At 42.3% G+C, this 19,659-nt stretch overlaps 1 protein-coding gene across 1 annotated transcript in view; it reads right to left on the bottom strand.

Moving 5' to 3' along the window:
- The window catches only part of ELAC2 (elaC ribonuclease Z 2), a 36,112-nt gene extending 17,117 nt beyond the window's left edge, over window positions 1-18,995 (bottom strand). The window contains exons 1-7 of the mRNA XM_063292576.1: window positions 18,710-18,995; window positions 16,758-16,808; window positions 13,726-13,796; window positions 9,595-9,659; window positions 8,546-8,603; window positions 8,161-8,229; window positions 877-996 (exon numbers count right to left, since the gene is read on the bottom strand). Coding sequence (XP_063148646.1) covers window positions 877-996; window positions 8,161-8,229; window positions 8,546-8,603; window positions 9,595-9,659; window positions 13,726-13,796; window positions 16,758-16,808; window positions 18,710-18,927 — 652 coding nt within the window. The 5' untranslated portion in view covers window positions 18,928-18,995. The remainder of the gene's footprint in view (window positions 1-876; window positions 997-8,160; window positions 8,230-8,545; window positions 8,604-9,594; window positions 9,660-13,725; window positions 13,797-16,757; window positions 16,809-18,709) is intronic.
- Between the last annotated feature and the right edge of the window lie 664 nt (window positions 18,996-19,659).

The following is a 19,659-nucleotide window of genomic DNA, read 5'->3' as shown; positions in this document are numbered from 1 at the left end:
TCTTTACCAAAATCAACAAGGTAACAACGCCAAGCTATCACTCTAGAGCAGTATTTCTCAACCTCAGCCACTTTAAGATGGCTGGGGAATTCTAGGAGTTGAGGTCCATCCATCTTAAAGTGGCTGAGGATGAGAAACACTGCTCTAGACACATACCTTATACATTTGAGCAGATATTGCAACAATATACTACAGACCTACCAATTTTATTTCTCCTTGGGGAAATCTAAGGTTCCTGGTTTTCTGTCCTAAATAAGTATTGTCTTATCCCACAACAATGCCAATATGCCAGAGGAGTAGAGACACCTTCAATACTATTATAAGTATTTTGTGTACACCAGCTTGGTCATTGTAGACAAAAAAACATTAAGATAAAAACATGAGATAAAACGTTAACTTAATATTGTTAAGGCATTGTTAGGGCATACATCCCTAAATTATTTATTTATTTATTATTAATCAAATTTATCACCACCCATCTCCCAAAAGGGACTCTGGGTGGTTTACAATAAAACATAAATAAAAATATAAAACTGTAAAACACTATAATACACAATAAAATAAATACAATAAAAACCCCGATGGCTGGAAGTTCTCTGTGATTTGCAAGCAGAGCAGGGTCCTTCTAAGGAACTAACCATCCCCAGGAATGGCTACTCTCTCTCCCGCCCCAGGCATAATTACAGAACCAGGTCTTTCGTTGTTTCCTAAAGTTTCTAAAAATTCCTAAATTATCCAGCTTCAGTAGTAGGTCTTTCTTGTGAAATATGGATGGATGAGTTGCAATCTAAATTATAATTGCTTACCTGGCAAATCCCCCCCATGAGAACTTCCCAGTGGCTCCCATTTCATTAACAAGAAGCAAGGCTTCCTCACCTATTTTATCAGGTGATTGTTTATCCCTATCAGAGGGAGATCCTGGGCTTGAGATATGTTTTTGATCATCCTGATCTGTTAGCGATTTAGAGTCCGGATGTATCCTTTGCTCACAGTTGCCTTTTGCGTGTTTCAGACAAATGGTGGAAAGGGAAAGAGGGCAAGGATAAGGTTAGAATATATACAATTGTTCGCTTTGCAGACACTGACTAGATTCACAGATGCACTGAGCTGCAATTTGCTGATTTGGCCACAGTTGCCTCTATTTACACAGTATATCCAAAAATAAGCCAAAAATATACTGACCACTGTATGGCTTTGTGTGATTTATGAATCTGGACACTATTAAAGCTAGAAATAAGAAAACCTCAAACTTAACTGTTTCCATAGTCTGTTAAGAACATTTTTTACATAGAATTCTCAGTTAACATCTTATTAGCTACTGCAGAGTATTATAAACCAATCCCATTATTTGCATTCATCAAAACATGTACCAATAATTTGAAAATATCAGGGTTTTCATTTATCCCAACAATCACCCATTTATATGTGAACATAACAGAAACTGGAAGTGATCACAGTGTAGTATAGCAGCTCCATCTGACACAAAGTACTTGAACACATGAAAGCTTATACGCTATCTGTAAACTTTCAGTTCAGTTAACCGGGTACAGGGTAAAGTATTACCCTGATTTTCAACTGAACCCTGACAAGACTGACTGGCTTTGGATTTTCAGACCTTCTGTATTGGGGATATACCATCTCTGGTGCCGGATGGGGTTGAACTGCCTCAAACAGACCTGGTGCACAACCTGGGGGTCCATCTGGACTCACAACCCCTGCTCGAAGAGCAGGTGGTAGTCGTGGCCAGGAGAGTCGTTCACAGCTTTGTGTTGTGTGCCAGTGAATAGAATAGAATAGAATAGAATAGAATAGAATAGAATAGAATAGAATAGAATAGAATAGAATAGAATAGAATAGAAACAGGACTTTTATTGTCATTCCACTGTACACAAGTGCACATTAAAATGAAATTTTGTTGCAATTGGCTCACAAAAAATAGTTACTATAATATATATTCTTTAGCATTCAACTCCCCTAATCATTATCCCTGATAAATATCATGGTCCTGCATACAACATGCACCACCATGAAGTAAGAGGGGATTATTAAGAGTTCAGGAGTCTAACAGCCCAGGGGACAAACCTATTGCCTAATCTAGTTGTTCTGCATTGAATGCAGCGGAACCTTTTCCCAGAGGGTAGCAAGGAGAACAAGCCACAATGAGGGTGGGAGGGGTCACTGACAATATTTTGCACTCTAGACAGACAGCGTGTATGTGCTATATCCTGAATGGGAGGAAGTGAAATCCCAATTATTCTCTCTGCTACACTCACCACCCTCTGCACAGACTTCTTATCCGAGGCACTGCAGCCTCCAAACCAGATAGAAATACAGCTGGTCAATACACTCTCTATAGTGCCTCTATAGAAAGTAAGGGGGATGGGAGGTGGAAGATGGGCTTTCCTCATCCAGCGCAGAAAATGCAAACGCTGCTGTGCCCTTTTACCAAGGATGCAGCATTAAGAGACCAAGTGAAACTATTCGTTATCTGCACCCCCAGAGACCAAATGCTACTAACTGACTCCACAGCTATGTCATTAATAAAGAGTGGTGTATGGCTGGGCCAGTTCTTTCTAAAATCGATAATAATCTTAGTTTTTTCAACATTTAGGACCAAGCTATTTATATTGCACCACTCCACCAAACCCTTCTGGAGAAGATGCTGATGGTAGGGAGAGTGGAAGGCAAAAGGAAGAGGGGCCGACCAAGGGCAAGATGGATGGATGATATTCTAGAGGTGACGGACTCGTCCCTGGGGGAGCTGGGGGTGTTGACGACCGACAGGAAGCTCTGGCGTGGGCTGGTCCATGAAGTCACGAAGAGTCGGAAGCGACTAAACGAATAAACAACAACAAACCAAACCCTTCAACCTCCTCCCTATAAGCCCAGTCGTTGTCGTCCTTGATAAAGACACACTACTGCTGTATCATCCTCATACTTCACAACGGAGTTGGTGGTAAACCTGGCACAACAGTCACAGGTCATCAGAGTAAACAGCAATGGGCTCAGGACACAGACCTGGGGAGAACTGATGCTCAAAGAAATAGGCTTGGAGATATTATTTCCAACTCGTGCCAACTGGGACCTATCAGTGAGGAAGTCAAGTAGCCAGTTACACAAAGGAGTACTAAACCCAGAGAGCCCAATTTGTCTACCAAATGCTGAGGAACAATCGTATTAAATGCTGAGCTGAAATCAACAACAGCAATCGCACATAGCTGTTCTTCTCCTCTAGATGTGTCAAGCTCAAATGAAGAACAGAGGAGATTGCATCCTCTACAGAGCAGTTTGGCCGGTAAGCAAACTGAAGTGGATCGAACAATGGGGGAAGTCTGGAGACAATATGGTCCATCATAACGGGAGTGAGTGCTGTCGGGTGATAGTCATTAAGACATGTGATCGTAGATTTTTTTAGGCACAGGTATAACAGTTGCGCAGGGACGCGGTGGCGCTGCGGGTTAAACCGCTGAGCTGTCGATCGGAAGGTCGGCGGTTCGAAACCGCGCGGCGGGGTGAGCTCCCGTTGCTCGTCCCAGCTTCTGCACACCAAGCAGTTCGAAAACATGCAAATGTGAGTAGATTAATTGGTACCGCTTCGGCGGGAAGGTAACGGCGTTCCGTGAGTCATGCTGGCCACATGACCCGGAAGTGTCCTATGGACAACGCCGGCTCCAAGGCTTTGAAACGGAGATGAGCACCGCCCCCTAGAGTCGGACACGACTGGACTTTACGTCAAGGGAAACCTTTACCTTTACCTATAACAGTTGCAGTCTTAAAACATACCGGGACCACAGCCTGATGCAATGATATATTAAAGATGTCCATGAGAACATCAGCCAGTTGATCAGCACAATCCCTGAGTACCCGCCCTGGAATATTAACTGGGCCTGTTGCTTTCCACATATTGATTCTTCTCAGGGTCCTCTGGACATCAGTTGCACCCATTCCTGGATCGGGAGGCCCTACTCTCAGTTACTCATACCCTAGTCACCTCCCGAATGGATTACTGTAACACACTCTACATGGGGCTGCCCTCGAAGAGTATCCAGAAACTTCAGTGGGTGCAAAATGCAGTGGCGCAGGGAGTTATGTGTACTCTAAGAACTGCACACATTACACCTCTGCTCGCAAGCTGCATTGGCTGCCAGTTTGCTTCCAGGTCCAATTCAAGGTGCTGGTTTTTACCTTTAAAGCCCTACATGGCATTGTTGTGTTGTTTATTCGCTTAGTCACTTCCGACTCTTCGTGACTTCATGGACCAGCCCACGCCAGAGCTTCCTGTCGGTTGTCACCACCCCCAGCTCCCCCAGGGACGAGTCCGTCACCTCTAGAATGTCATCCATCCATCTTGCCCTTGGTCGGCCCCTCTTCCTTTTGCCTTCCACTCTCCCTAGCATCAGCATCTTCTCCAGGCTGTCCTGTCTTCTCATTATGTGGCCAAACTATGTCAGTTTTGCCTTTAATACCATTCCCTCAAGTGAGCAGTCTGGCTTTATTTCCTGGAGCATGGACTGGTTTGATCTTCTTGCAGTCCAAGGCACTCTCAGAATTTTCCTCCAACACCACAGTTCAAAAGCATCTATCTTCCTTCTCTCAGCTTTCCTTATGGTCCAGCTCTCGCAGCCATATGTTACTACGGGGAACACCATTGCTTTAACTATGCGGACCTTTGTTGTCAGCGTGATGTCTCTGCTCTTAACTATTTTATCGAGATGTGTCATTGCTCTTCTCCCAAGGATTAAGCGACTTCTGATTTCCTGACTGCAGTCAGCATCTGCAGTAATCTTCGCACCTAGAAATACTAAGTCCTTCACTGCTTCTACATTTTCTCCCTCTATTTGCCAGTTATCAATCAAGCTGGTTTCCATAATCTTGGATATTTTTTTTGAGGTTTAGCTGCAAGCCAGCTTTTGCACTTTCTTCTTTCACCTTCATCATAAGGCTCCTCAGTTCCTCTTCGCTTTCAGCCATCAAAGTGGTATCATCTGCATATCTGAGATTGTTAATGTTTCTTCCAGCGATTTTAACTCCAGCCTTGGATTCCTCAAGGCCAGCTTGTCGCATGATGTGTTCTGCATACAAGTTGAATAGCTAGGGTGAGAGTATACAGCCCTGCCGTACTCCTTTCCCAATCTTAAACCAGTCTGTTGTTCCGTGGTCTGTTCTTACTCTTGCTACTTGGTCATTATACAGATTCTTCAGGAGGCAAACAAGATGACTTGGTATCCCCATACCACTAAGAACGTGCCACAATTTGTTATGGTCCACACAGTCAAAGGCTTTAGAATAGTCAATAAAACAGAAATAGATGTTTTTCTGAAACTCCCTGGCTTTTTCCATTATCCAGCGGATATTGGCAATTTGGTCTCTAGTTCCTCTGCCTTTTCTAAACCCAGCTTGTACATCTGGCAATTCTCGCTCCATAAATTGCTGAAGTCTACCTTGCAGGATCTTGAGCATTACCTTACTGGCATGTGAAATGAGTGCCACTGTTCGATAGTTTGAACATTCTTTAGTGTTCCCCTTTTTTGGTATGGGGATATAAATTGATTTTTTCCAATCTGATGGCCATTCTTGTGTTTTCCAAATTTGCTGGCATATAGCATGCATTACCTTGACAGCATCATCTCGTTAGATTTTGAACAGTTCAGCTGGGATGCCGTCGTCTCCTGCTGCCTTGTTATTAGCAATGCTTCTTAAGGCCCATTCAACCTCACTCTTCAGGATGTCTGGCTCTAGCTCACTGACCACACCGTCAGAGCTGTCCCCGATATTGTTATCCTTCCTATACAGGTCTTCTTGTATATTCTTGCCACCTTTTCTTGATCTCTTCTTCTTCTGTTAGCTCCTTGCCATCTTTGTTTTTGATCATACCCATTTTGGCCTAGAATTTACCTCCGATGTTTCTAATTTTCTGGAAGAGGTCTCTTGTCCTTCCTATTCCATTGTCTTCTTCCACTTCTGCGCATTGCTTGTTTAAAAATAATTCCTTATCTCTTCTGGCTCACCTCTGGAATTTTGCATTTAATTGGGCATATCTCCCCCTATCGCTGTTGCCTTTTGCTTTCCTTCTTTCTTGGGCTACTTCTAGTGTCTCAGCAGACAGCCATTTTGCCTTCTGGGTTTTCTCTTTCTTTGGGATGTATTTTGTTGCCGCCTCCTCAACAATGTTGCAAACTTCTGTCCAGAGTTCTTCCAGGACCCTATCTACTAAGTCCAGTCCCTTAAATCTATTCTTCACCTCCACTGCATATTCCTTAGGGATATTAGTGAGCTCATATCTAGCTGATCTGTGGGTCTTCCCTAATCTCTTTAGTCTGATCCTAAATTGTGCAATAAGGAGTTAGTGATCTGAACTACAGTCAGCTCCAGGTCCTGTTTTTACCGACTGTATAGATGTCCGCCACCTTTGGCTGCAAAGGATGTAGTCAATCTGATTTCAGTGTTGTCCATCTGGGGAAGTCCATGTATAAAGCCGTCTCTTAGGTTGTTGGAAGAGAGTGTTTGTTATGCAGAGTGAATTGTCTTGACAAAATTCTATCAGCCTATGTCCTGCTTCGTTTTGTTCTCCCAGGTCATGCTTACCTGTAATTCCAGGTCTCATTTGACTGCCCACCTTAGCATTCCAGTCTCCTGTGATGAAAATAACATCTCTTTTAGGCATGTTGTCCAGTAGGTGCTGCAGATCCTCATAGAACTGCTCTACTTCAGCTTCTTCAGCATCTGTGGTTGGGGCGTGTATTTGGATCACTGTGATGTTAGATGGCTTGCCCTGAATTCGAATTGAGATCATTCTGTCATTTTTTGGGTTGTATCCAAGCACTGCTTTAGCCACTTTACTATTAATTATGAAGGCTACTCCATTTCTTCTGTGGTCCTCTTGTCCGCAGTAGTAGATCTGGTGGTCATTTGACGTGAAGTGGCCCATTCCAGTCCATTTCAGTTCACTGACGCCCAAAATGTCTATCTTTAATCTTGACATCTCACCAATAACCACATCCAATTTGCCCTGGCTCATAGATCTTACATTCCAGGTTCCAATGGTGTGTTGATCCTTAGAACATCGGATTTGCCGTTCACCACCAGCACCGTCGGCCGCTAGCCGTCCTTTCGGCTTTGAGCTAGCTGCGTCATCACGTCTGGGGCTAGTTGAGCTCATCCTCTGTTCCTCCCCAGTAGCATTTTGACCATCTTCCGACCTGGGGGTCTCATCTTCCGATGGTATACCGACATATCTCTGGTTGTACTGATCCATTTAGTTTTCACGGCAAGAATACTGAGGTGGGTTGCCATTACCTTCCCCAGGGATCGCATTTAGTCTGACCTCTCTGTCATGACCTTCCCGTCTTGGGTGGCCCTTCACGGTTTAGCTCATGGCATCATTGAGGTGCTCAAGCTCCAGCACCACGACAAGGTAACGATCCTTTGCTGAAGCCTACATGGCATGGGGCCGGGTTATTTGAGGGACTACTTCTCCCCAATTACATCTAGCCCTCTCATCAGGTCCAGCAGAAGGGGCATGCTGCAGGTCCTGTCAGCCCAGGAGCTTTGTTTGGCAGGACCCAGAAAGAGAGCCTTTTCTGCCATGTCACCTGCCCTGTGGACCAACATTCCCCCTGAGGTGAGATTGGCCCCAACCCTGCTGGCCTTCTGGAAGGCCCTCAAAACCTGGATGTGCCATCGGGCTTGGGAAACCCATGGAAATGTGGAGCCAGTTAAATGGTTGCACTGTATATAAGTTTAGACTGCACTCTCCCCTGTCTTTTTGTTATTGTAGTTTTTTTAACTGTAGTTTTTTAATTGGTTTTAGAGTTAAATGTTGTGATTGTTGTGTTTTAACTTTGTATACCACCCAGCGTCACACGCAAGTGAGATGGCAGCCATATAAATTCAATCAATCAATATTCATTTTAGTGTATACTGTACTCCAGCATAAAAACCACCAATCACCAGAAAAAGAAAGTTATGAGACAGTGGAAAAAAGTTGTGATATGCAGCAAAATTTTCTATAGCTAGAGCAGGCTCTACTACTTGTATCTCATAATTAACCACAGCTTCCTCTATTGCTACATCCCAATATTTCAGAATCAGAAGTGACAGAACCATTATGATGCTTAGATTCTACCCATCCCTTGTTTAAAATCAGGATACCTTACTCACCTGCTAGAGGAACCTGATGTACTGTCATCGTTTCATCCTCGTATTCTGGACCAGAAAAAGGCTGCACAACTAGTAACAACACAGATGGAATACTGAATGTTCTTTGAGCTAGTGCTTTAGATAAAATTGTACAAGTGACCTAAATCTAATTACATCAAATACAGATTAAAATACTTATGCTTCAAGCTTTAAACTGGCTTTGCTAGATTGCATTTTAAAGTGATCATAAAAGATGGTAGCACAGCACAAAATCAAGACAAACAGCAGCAAAGATGTAGAGCAATTCTCTTGTCTTCATCTATCAGTCTGCCATAGAGCCAGTATGCAATGCAGCACAGCACCAGCAATGGTGAACTTGAAATACAATTTGAAATATAGCACTTACCTATCTCCATTCCTTTCATTGAACCAGAAAATACTCTGATTGCTTCTAAGTATTTTTGCTGAAATATACACAATAAAAAGAATGACAACTATTATTTTCTAGCAAGTTAGTAATATGGATTATTCTCATATATTCTTATGCTCAGTTAACAGAACAAAACACTTTTTACATTTTATCATACTTTCAAGCATTCAAAATACTTCATACATGCAATCGCATTATTATCCTTTCAATAATCCTATAACAAGTTATGGCACAGTGGGGTGGGGCACAGAGAGGAAGAACAGCTTGTCTAAGGCCACCTCATTTAGTTCACTCCGGCTGAGACTCAAACCAAGGAATTCCCAGTTCTTAACTTAGCTATGCATCAGCTCAGAAAAAATGGATCTTATTTTCTCTCCTAAAGTACCAATATGCAAGCAGCCTTAGAAAGCAAAAGAAAGTATCTCAGAAAAAAAAGGGAATAGTCATCACAATTTAAGCTGTAATTTTAAGGAAGAAGGTAATGTTTCTGAAAATAAGGAGTAAGTATTGCCTTTCTCTGGCAATTTATATAGCACAAAATGCACCCACTGTAATTCTCAGATAAAGAACACAAAGGTTATTCTGCAAGCTAGAATGTGATGAACTGTCAAGTCTAGCATAGACTATAGATGCAAACAGTTCAGAAGCCTAATATCATAGAAATCTCACTCCAGAACAGATAGAATTTATTAGCTACATTAGCTATTGCTATGATAAATAATTTCAAAGATACGACTTCAGACCTCATGCAAGAAGAGCATCTCTCCACTCTTAATTAAAGCAGCCTGTATTTGTTTAGAATTCTGTAGAAACCTGAAAAAATATGTGGACATCTTAAGAGTCCTATTAACTCTAAAAAGTCAACTTGTTAAAGCAGCTGCATATTTTATCAACCTCATGCAAGATCACAGCACTTATTCTGGAAAAAAAATGATACACGCACATGCATTATTACTTACTTAAGTCTATGTTGTTATTCTTGAAAGATAATTAAGTAGGTAAACACTACCAAAAAAAAAACTCACCAGTTGTGGTGGTCCAGAAAGAATACACTTGGGAACCCTTGTTTCTTTTAAGGTAAGAATCATTCCTGGAGGAAAGAATAAAGAGTTTAAATGTTAAAATTATCTTTTGATAAAATTGCAGAAATCTTTTGAAAAAGGATTACTGTTATAGCCACACAGAAAGAAAATTATTAGGGCTATAAGCACTGGTACTTAATAGAAAATTTATTAATAACTTGGTCCTCTTCTTATACATGTATTCCATCCTTTCCCAAAGAGCTTAAGAGACAAGGTGGCATATACAGAATTAGCCCCAAAGTCTCAGTGCTGTCATTTGCTTGTCAACCTATACATCAAGTTTATCAACATAAACTAAATATATACAGGTAGTCCTTGAGTTACAATAGCAATTGGGACCGGAATTTCCATCAGTAAGGGATGTGGTCATAAAGTGTAATTGCATCTCTTAGCAACACCAATCCCTGCAGTCCTGGTTGCTGTTGTTAACTGAATCGCAGTCTTAGGCAAAGCAAATTCCTGCCGGCTTCCCACAACCAAAGTCAGTGCAGAAGCCTGCAGGAAGTTGCAAGTCCCAGGCCTGTAGGTAAGTAAGTGCTGCTACCGGGTGGGAGAGGGAGCAAGGGAGTGCAAAGTGGAGGGTCAGGGAGGGTGCATGAGGGTCAAGAAAGGTGCACGAGAGGTGCCACACAGGTTGGGGAGCCCAAGGCACCATGTGGGTCAGGGGGGGTGCCCGAGAGGTGCCACACAGGTTGAAGGTGCGCAAGAGGTGCGGCACAGGTCAGGCATGTGAGGTGCAGCACAGGAAAAATGCGCAAAAGGCTGGCATGGGTCAGGGAGGGGGTGTGGGGGTGCAGGACAGATCAAGACGGTGTGCGGGAGTGTGCGAGTGGCCAGCATGGCGTGAGCACAGAGGGGCTGGGGAAGGGTGCATAGGTGGGGGAGCCTTACCCCAGTGACTTGCAACCTTCCCTGCCAGCTTCCCTGTTGACTTTCTGGAGAAGCGTGCAGCAAAGGTTGCAAATGGTGATCTCGTGACCATGGGGCACTTGGCAACCAATCGTAAGTGCGAACAGGTCACCAAGCACCCAGATCATGATCACGTGACCACAAGGGTGCTGGGATGGCCAGAACTCCAAGGACTGGTCGTAACCACAATTCGTTCAGCGCTGTCATAACTTGGAATGGTCGCTGACTGAATGGTTGTAGGTCAAGGACTACCTGTAGTTTACAGTAGTTTATATGGATAAACTAGACATATAGTTCATAGATACCAGTATAATACAGGTATCTATTATATTGAAACATCATTTTCCTGGAGCTTAGACTGACCCCAACTCTACCGGCTTTCAGGAAGGTACTGAAGACATGGCTTTGCCACTGCTCTTGGTGGTCTGATGGTAATGGGGAGCTTTTCCTTTGTTTATACAAATACTTTTTATTAAAAATGTTTACATGAGTAAGAGAAACCTGAAAAAATATTAAAAAAGAAAGAAAAAAGATGAAAGATGAAAGAAAAAGAGCAGGAAAGAAAAAAAGGTATTAGAAAAAAGAAGTAACTTCCAATCTTCTTTACAGCAGTTATGAACAAGCTTATCTTCTCTCCTCCCCTTTTAAAATTTCGTATGTATTTCCCCTTTCCCTCTGTTCAACCCTTTTTAATTAACAAAAACAAAAATCACCCAGGTCATTTTTAACAGTTTTCAGTAAAAAGTCCATAAACGTTTTCAATATTTTATGGAAGTACTTATTATTTTACCCCTGATCAAACATGTCTATTTTGTATTCTTTTCTTGTAGACAATCTTCTGATAGATGCTTCTTTGGACAAAATTAACTTGGTATTGAAGTATTGTTGTATAACTTGATCTCTTGTTTTCCTGACAGAGTGCACAGATATCTCTTGAAACATTTTGCATATTTACATATTTTATGTTGGTTCTGTGCATCCTGTCTGCTTCTGTACCTACATCTTCGTCTTCTCACTCCATAGATTCTAACAAAACTTCGACAGCCCTCTCCTTAATGCCTTCCCCAGGTTGTTCCAAAATTACTCTGTCTCAGATGAATTTCTTCCTCTCTTGGTTCCAGTGAAACCACATCCAGGTCTTCAATCATTTCTCTGGTTTTTGTTTCCATCTTATTTTTTGGAATCTCCATTTTTTTCTTCAATTTGTTTAACTTGTCCAATCATTTGTACTGCAGAATTTTCCAATTTTTTATTTTCTCTTCCATTTTTGCGAATCTTTCAGCCAAGTCTTTCTTAAGAAATTCTGTCACTGACTTTATAATATTCTTCCCCAATTCCTCAAACATCCTTTGTTTGGTGTAATCCCTTTCCCTGGTATTTGCTGTGTTAATAATCCTCTCCTCCCTTCTTTCACCACTTTCCTGATAATAGCCTTTTTTTAAATTTGTAATCCGAAAAGCAAAAGCAACAGCCAAAAGGGAGCCTTTCTTTCCCTTTCTCTATATCCTTAACTCTTTAGTCCCATTCAACACATTCTAATCTAAGCACTTTAACAATGATCACTTGTCCTTTTGTTTAGAAAAATCCAATCATTTCTCTTGAAAAACCCAAATAGACCTCTTTCCCACAAAGGTATGTGCGATTTATTTTATTTAATTGGTTAATTAAAAAATGCCTTAAAATAAGCAAAGTTCAAATTCAGCTACCCCTTTATCCATTTTAAATGTTCATAGTGTATACTCTTAGCAAGCTTTTTGCTGTAGATTATTTTTAAATCCTTGTGCTTATTTCTTTCTGGTACCCTTTATTCATACCCCAGGTTATAGGAACACTCACCAGGAGGTCTCGTTACTTTGCTGCTCTGAAGATCTCTACAGCTTTTAAATAATTATAATGCAAATGTGTTTTAGAAAGTGGAGTTTGGGTAGACCCAGTGTCCTTTACAGTCTCTGCTTCAAGCTGTGAGCTTAACTTTCTTCCTTGGCTCCTGGCACTCTACTCATCCAGGGCACACATCGGTGATCTCGTTGGCTTCTCCTTGTCTGGAGAAGCTCTCTGAACCGGGTTGCCACCCAGATGCAATTCTCTGCCTCAGCTTTGCCCTCGCTCTTTGGGGACGCATCGGTCTGCCATTTTCCTCTACCCAGAAGCCATAATGGAGAGCTTTTACAATGGCTGTATTGAATGTGAAGTATTGATTGGATCTGCTACCGTCTATCATTATTTTTTGTGTTTTAATGTGGTTTTTATTGATTTGTTTTGTTTTTGATGCTGTTTTTACTGTTGTGAGCTGCCCAGAGTCACTTAGGTGAGATGGGTGGCTATACTATACAAATTGTATAAATAAATAAACAGTATTCATTTTAACTACTGATTCAAAGTTACATAAAAAAATAAAACTGCACAGATCTTAAAATATATCTACAACATGGGAGGATTAGTTGAAAAGCTTTGTGTATCAGTTGTTAACAATAAACTAGAAATACATGGTGACTTCTAAATTCCACACAAAGAACTGTTTTATTCTCAATTCTGCATTCAAATGTAGATATAAGTTCTGACATCAAAGTCCCATCTAAGCAGTTAAAATTACTAATATTATACCATAAGAAAATAGAAATTTTATGTACGTTTTCAAAGCTCTCCATCTGAATTATGAAGCACTTCCCAGGCCAAAGTCACAGATACTGTATTGCTGAAAAGTACTGGCTGAGCCAGGTTTTTGCCTCTAGACATTTAGAGTGAGAATTTAAAACATTAAACAAGGACTCTGAGAAGAAAAACTAAACCTTTCCCATTTCTAGCACTATTATTCCCAATATTTACTACCCCAAGTATTGTGCCAAATAATTTTTCCCCTAACCTGGTGCTCTAGTGCCACTAGTTTTAGGAGTGCTCCAACATGACATGATAGTATTTTCTATTCTTTCATTTATTTCTAATACCAAATTATAAAATATGTTGCCAATGCAATACACTTCTCAACAAAACACACACTTCTCAACAACTCACAGTAATGAGCATTATAAAACTACCTTTTCCAATTGATGCATTCTCCAAATCTGTTGGGATTATAAATTCAACTTACTTATGTATTTCTATTTAATTAGAATATTCAAACCAGCACAGTTTGGAATACAGAATATATTCATCCACTGAACTCACCAGACAAGCCACCAACATTTGCCCAATTCATTCTAGTGAGGAAGATATTGTCTAAATGAGCCACTTTTAACCTGTAATAAAGACAAAACTTTTAATGGAATTTACTAAACTAACCTGCCCACATGCTTCTGTCCATCAGCGCATCCAATATCAGTCTTAATGCCTCATTCATTCATTCATTCATTCATTCATTCACCTCAATTGTCCAAGCAACTGTAGATGACATATTAAAACAATAAAACAAACAGAATACAGTAATAAACAACAACAAAAAAACTATATTACTATATTAGGAAAGGAATGATCAAAGAATAAATCTCAAAATCAGCACAGGATTTATTGATTTATTTTAAAAATATAAAACAATGAACATGTCAAAAACAGTCATATTAAAAAGCTTAAAAAGCATAAAACACACAAGAGATTAGATCAGCAAGGGAGCTACCTCAAGATCTCACCGGTCCCCTGAGACCCCCAGGCCTAATGACATAGCCAGGTCTTGAGGGACTTCCGGAAAATAAGCAGGGATGGAGATGACCTCACTTCAGTGGGGCAGAATGTTCCATAAGGCGGACACCACGGCAGAGAAGGCCCACCTCCTCGGGCCCACCAAGTATAGTTCCCTGACAGACGGGATCCGCAGCATGCGTCTCTTGCCGGATCTGATGGGACAGGCAGGTGTAATCGGGGACAGGCGGTCCCTCAAATAACCCAGCCCCATGCGATGAAGGGCTTTAAAGGTCAAAACCAGCACCTTGAATTGGACCTGGAAGCAGACTGGCAACCAATGCAGCTCACAAAGCAGAGGTGTAACATGTGCCGTTCTAGGGGCGCACATAACTGCCCACGTCACTGCATTTTTGCACCAGCTGAAGCTTCCAGATACTCTTCAAAGGTAGAGTGCATTACACTAATCTACCCAGAAGGTGACCAGGGCATGAGTAACCATGAGCAGAGCCTCCCGATTCAGAAATGGGCGCAACTGACGCAGAACTCAAATCTGTGAACAGGCCCTCCTAGCCATGACTGCCACCTGCTCTTTGAGCAGGAGTCACGAGTCAAAAAGAACCCCCAAGTTGCACACCAGGTCTGCCTGGAGCAGTGCAACTCCATTCATACCAAAGATGGTATAGTCCCAGAACGAGAAGGCCCCAAAACCCAGAGCCACTCAGTCTTACCAGGGTTCACTTGAAGCCTGTTGCTCCCCATTCAGACCCCCACAGCCTCCAGGCACCAGGACAGGATATCAAAAGCACTGCTTAATTCACGAGGGGCAGAGGTATTTAACTGGGTATCATCAGCATACTGATGATATCTCACCCCATGGCGATGGATGAGCTCACCCAGCAGCTTCATGTAGATGTTGAATAGGAGCAGAAAGAGCACCTAAACCTTGCAGCACCCCACAAAGTAGGAGCCAAAGGCAGGATCTCTCCCTCCCAATCATCACTGACTGGTATCGACCCTGGAGAAAGGAGGAGAATCAGCACAATACTGTGCCACCCATCCCCACTCCCCAGAGCCAATCCAGAAGTATATCATGGTTGATGGTATCGAAGACCGCTGAGAGGTCAAGGAGAGCAAGAATGGATGCACAATTCCCATCCCGCTCCTGCCAGAGATCATCCAAAAGCATGACCAATGCTCTTTTCGTCCCATACCCAGGCCTGAATTCTGACTGAAAGGGATCTAGATAATCCGCTTCATCCAGGGTCCTCTGAAACTGGTGCGCGACTACCGTCTCCATAACCTTCCCCAAAAAGGGGAGGCTAGATATTGGATAAAAATTGTCTTGTAGTCTTGTACAGGTCTTGTACAGATAGTCCTTATTTAATGACCCTAATTGGGACCGGAATTTCCATCGCTAAATAAAATGGTTATTAGGCGAAACATGTGACTGCACCACTTAGTGGCAAGAGTTCTAGTAGTCCCACTTGTGGTCGCTAGGCGAGGACCTCATGCTTCTCCTGCCCTGCTGTGCTCGCCTCTGTTTCAACTCCCCCCACCTGCCTATCTCCCTCCCATCTCTGCCCTTTTGGCCACCCTATACTCCACCACCTTGAGAAGGGCCAGCAGCTGCCTAGCCTGGGCACACATCAGCAGCAGAGGGAGGAAGAAGACAGCAAGGGTCAGCTGGGGGCTGCAGGAGTAGGCAATGACAGCATGCAGGACAGCCAAAAGGGCAAAGAGATAGGCAGATGGGGGGAGTTGAAGCACATGCTGTGTTCATAAATGCAGTCAGGCTGCCAAAAGCCCAAATTTTGATCATGTGACAGTGGAGGCTCTGTAATTGCCGTAACATCGAGGACCAGTCATAACTACCATTAGTGCAGCACCACTGTAACTTCGAACGGTCGCTGAACAAATGGTCGTTAAGCGAGGACTACCTGTACTAGAAAAATTGTTAGGAATTCAGTAGGAGTAGCAGCCTTACAGATTTTAAGTGGCAATTCTCATTCTTTTTTATAAGTCTATGAATACTTACTGTCAAAGCTCTGTTCCAGGTTATGGTTGTAGGTTCGAAGTTGATTTGTAAATTGAGCATATGAGAGTTTTTTAAATGTTGCATGAATTTTCTCCCTATCAATGGCTGCTCATGTAGTCACACAAAGGGTAAAACGTCTGATGCATAATTATAAAGAACAAACTTTATATAACCCTTCTCTCCCTGCCAACAAAATTTAGTCCTATCTGCTTTCTGAGTTAAAGCATCAACTTGGGCGCCTCTACATCCTTCCCCACTAAAACTGGCCAGCCTAGCTTATTTCTTCTCAGAACACTGGCTGTAATTCATGACAGCATTGCTGCAATTTAAAAACAGGAGCTATAGGTGGTACATGCAACCATCTAATATTGCAAGTTGGTGCTCCTATTTTGATTCCAGCTACCTACCACATCTTTGAGGGCATTCCATTTTGTTGCCCCTTGTTCTCTTCCTGGCTCCGCTGTCTCTACTGGTCATTCACATCAATGAATTATTTGAAGATATTTAACACACTCAATATTTTTTACAGCATTTTTGGTACACTTACTTGTGCTCTTGCATAAGGCGCTGTATTCCTTCTCCACAATTAAAAAGATATCTGAAATGGAAGAATAATCAGAATTATGATAATAACTAACAATCCTATCTCTAATAGCTGGGTGAGAGTTTTTGAAACCTCTAAAACCCAGTTGGCACAGCCCAACAAAAATGGAAAGGGGTTGCTTTGTTTTATATCCTCCACAGAAGACAAAAATCTTTTGTGCCACTTTAGGCTAGCTTAAGTTTCACCCTGTATTAGGAACTTATTCAGGGCTGTGAAAATATTGGATCCTATAGATCCAAAGCCTCTCCAACATATTTTGGGAAGTCCCAACCTTTTACCAATTTCTGCCCCTCCTGAACACTGAGTAAGCAACTGCTAATGTTAAAAGTATAAGATAGTTATGCTTGATTTTCCTCTGCAATATTCACCTTCTTAGAAGGACCCCACCTAGTGATTATGGAATTACGGTTCAAATGAACAAAGACCTAATTAGAAGTGACATTAAACACATATTTGTGAAAAAATGCTTAAAGTTGCTCTTTATTTTGGAAAAAAATTGTGCATTTGGTAAAGAAAAAAGAAATAAAATGTAAATAGCCCTCTCTTATCTTGAATTCTTATCTTCAAAACATGTTTGAAGAAAAAAAACAGTGAGAATTGGCACTTCTGTTAAATTTGGCCAGTTCTGGAAGCAGATAAAGAGGAAAGTGGACAACGAATAACCAGGAGCTGCTCCTACCTATTCTCTTGATCAGCTCAAGAACCAAAGCAAGGAATACTGTTCCCCTATACTGCCTAGGGAGAAAGCGTAAGTGTATGACTTCTTGTTTTTTTCTGTCTTATATTCTTATATTCTGCACAAATATAAGCCTAGTCACAAAAAGGGCAGTCATTTCATCCTCTCATTTTCCCCCCAAGTGAACAGATGGTGAGCAAACTAGTCCAGTTTTCAAACCACTCATAGGAAAGATGAGCAGGCAAAGGTCTATCCCTCAAAAACTCAGCCAACTTTTACTCGCTACCTTTGGGTGGCTATGGTCAAATCCACCAATTGCATTATCCAAAGGGGCAGCCATTTCATGGTCTCATTTTCTCTCCAAGTGAACAGATGGTGAGAATTTATACAGAGAGTGACTACTTGAAGAAGCAACTATCCTCATTCAACTATTCCTATTATCAGATTTATATCCCCCCCTCTTTTTTTACAACTCACAACAGCATATGTAATGCTCCCGCCTATTTTCCCAACAACAACCCTGTGAGGTGGGTTGAGCTGAGAGGGAATGACTGGCCCAAAGTCACCCAGCTGGCTTTAAGGGAGGACCAGAATTCACAGCCTCTTTCTGGTACAGCACCTTTACCGCTACATCAAATTGGCTCTACCCTGAACAGAAAAATGAGAGCAATTAAGAGAAAGGACCATCTGCTTCTGTAACAGCTTTAATTCTCTTCCCCTAGGAAATATGGAGGTCTGAGTGTTACCATTGCTTAGAGAGTGTGCTAATAATTAAGATGAGGTGTCTTTTCTCAATGTACAGTCCTATATACTACCTCACTTTTGGGGGGGCTTCTAGGAAAAAAAGGAACATAAGATTGCTCTTTACTGATTAGTATCTTCTTACCAACAAGCTGCTTTTCCTTCAAAATAATATGGCAGCATAAAGTAAATTTTTCAAATATATATTTAATGTCAACTGTACTTATTCACCTGAGTTTTCTCCCATGATAAAATGCGACTAGTCACACAAACAAACACACACACGTGCACGATCATACTCCTAGAAACTGTCCGCAGCAAGGAGATAATTAATTCTGCAGATGACTACATCACCATAACAGAATGGAGGCCGATGCAGTACTGCGGTGAACTGAACGGAGGGAAGAATCACGCGACGCCTCTTCCACGTGGCCCGCCAGAACCGGGAAGGAAGGGCATATGTCAGGCGGAGACTGACCGGTTGTACTCGGAGAAGACGTAGATCGACGCTCCCATGTCTCGCGATCCTCCTGCCACCACTTGCACATAAACGGTGTTGGGGCCTTTGCGGTCGGTGGCCCCGTGGCGTTTCTCCCGCGTGCGAAGGTGCCGCAGCGAGTCCTTCGGAGGACGCGGAAGACGGGTTCCCCCCCCAGACATGGCTCTGACCGTCACCCCCAGCAGCTGCTTCCACATGTAGCTGAGAAGGGCGCTCAAGAACCCCGCATTCAACCCAGAGACCGGCACACGCTCGCTCTCGCCCACTCCCCACGTGACTAAGCCCGGACCAATCCTACTAGAGTGCAGCTTTCTCAGCCCGGGCCGCCAATCGCCAGGACGCTACTTCTTCTCACGTGACCCCAAGCCAGCCAGTTCACATGACAGAAACCGATCATAGAGAGTTAAGTTTTTGGTAGTTTTCCGACTCTATTTCTACGTTCAAAGTGTGCGCGAACATAGAGACGTAGTGCATGTCAGACGGGCAGTTCGTTTTCGTGCGTCACGTTAGAAATCCCATCCGAATTAGGTTGTGGACTCTCTTGCAAAACTGTCTTACTAAATCGGGAGGAGAATGCCGGCTTGTCCCCGAGTTAACTAATCAGTTATGGCCCTTGCTGTCTTCTAGCCCGAGCAGTTCTTGGACTGACATCCCTCCGCCGAGTCTACCCTCATAGGAAACTTGGTTAAGTCCCGGGACTAGCAATAACCCCGCCCCACCCGTTGTTTGCACTCAGTACTCAAAAAGAGTTATTACTATCGTACAAGATTCCATCCATGTCACAGGTTGGTTTTTTAATGGTACAGACTAAAGCACAAAGGTGAGAAAGACTGTGTTTTATCCATATAGGGGTGTCTCTATTATTGGTTAAAAAAGTAACATACAAAAGTAACTAAAAAAAATACAAAAATAAAATATATCTTCTAACA

This window comes from Candoia aspera, chromosome 2 (assembly GCF_035149785.1).
Source record: "Candoia aspera isolate rCanAsp1 chromosome 2, rCanAsp1.hap2, whole genome shotgun sequence".
Lineage (NCBI taxonomy): Eukaryota > Metazoa > Chordata > Lepidosauria > Squamata > Boidae > Candoia > Candoia aspera.
Note: the sequence above shows the minus strand (reverse complement) of the source record. Positions and strands in the feature narration are given on the sequence as shown.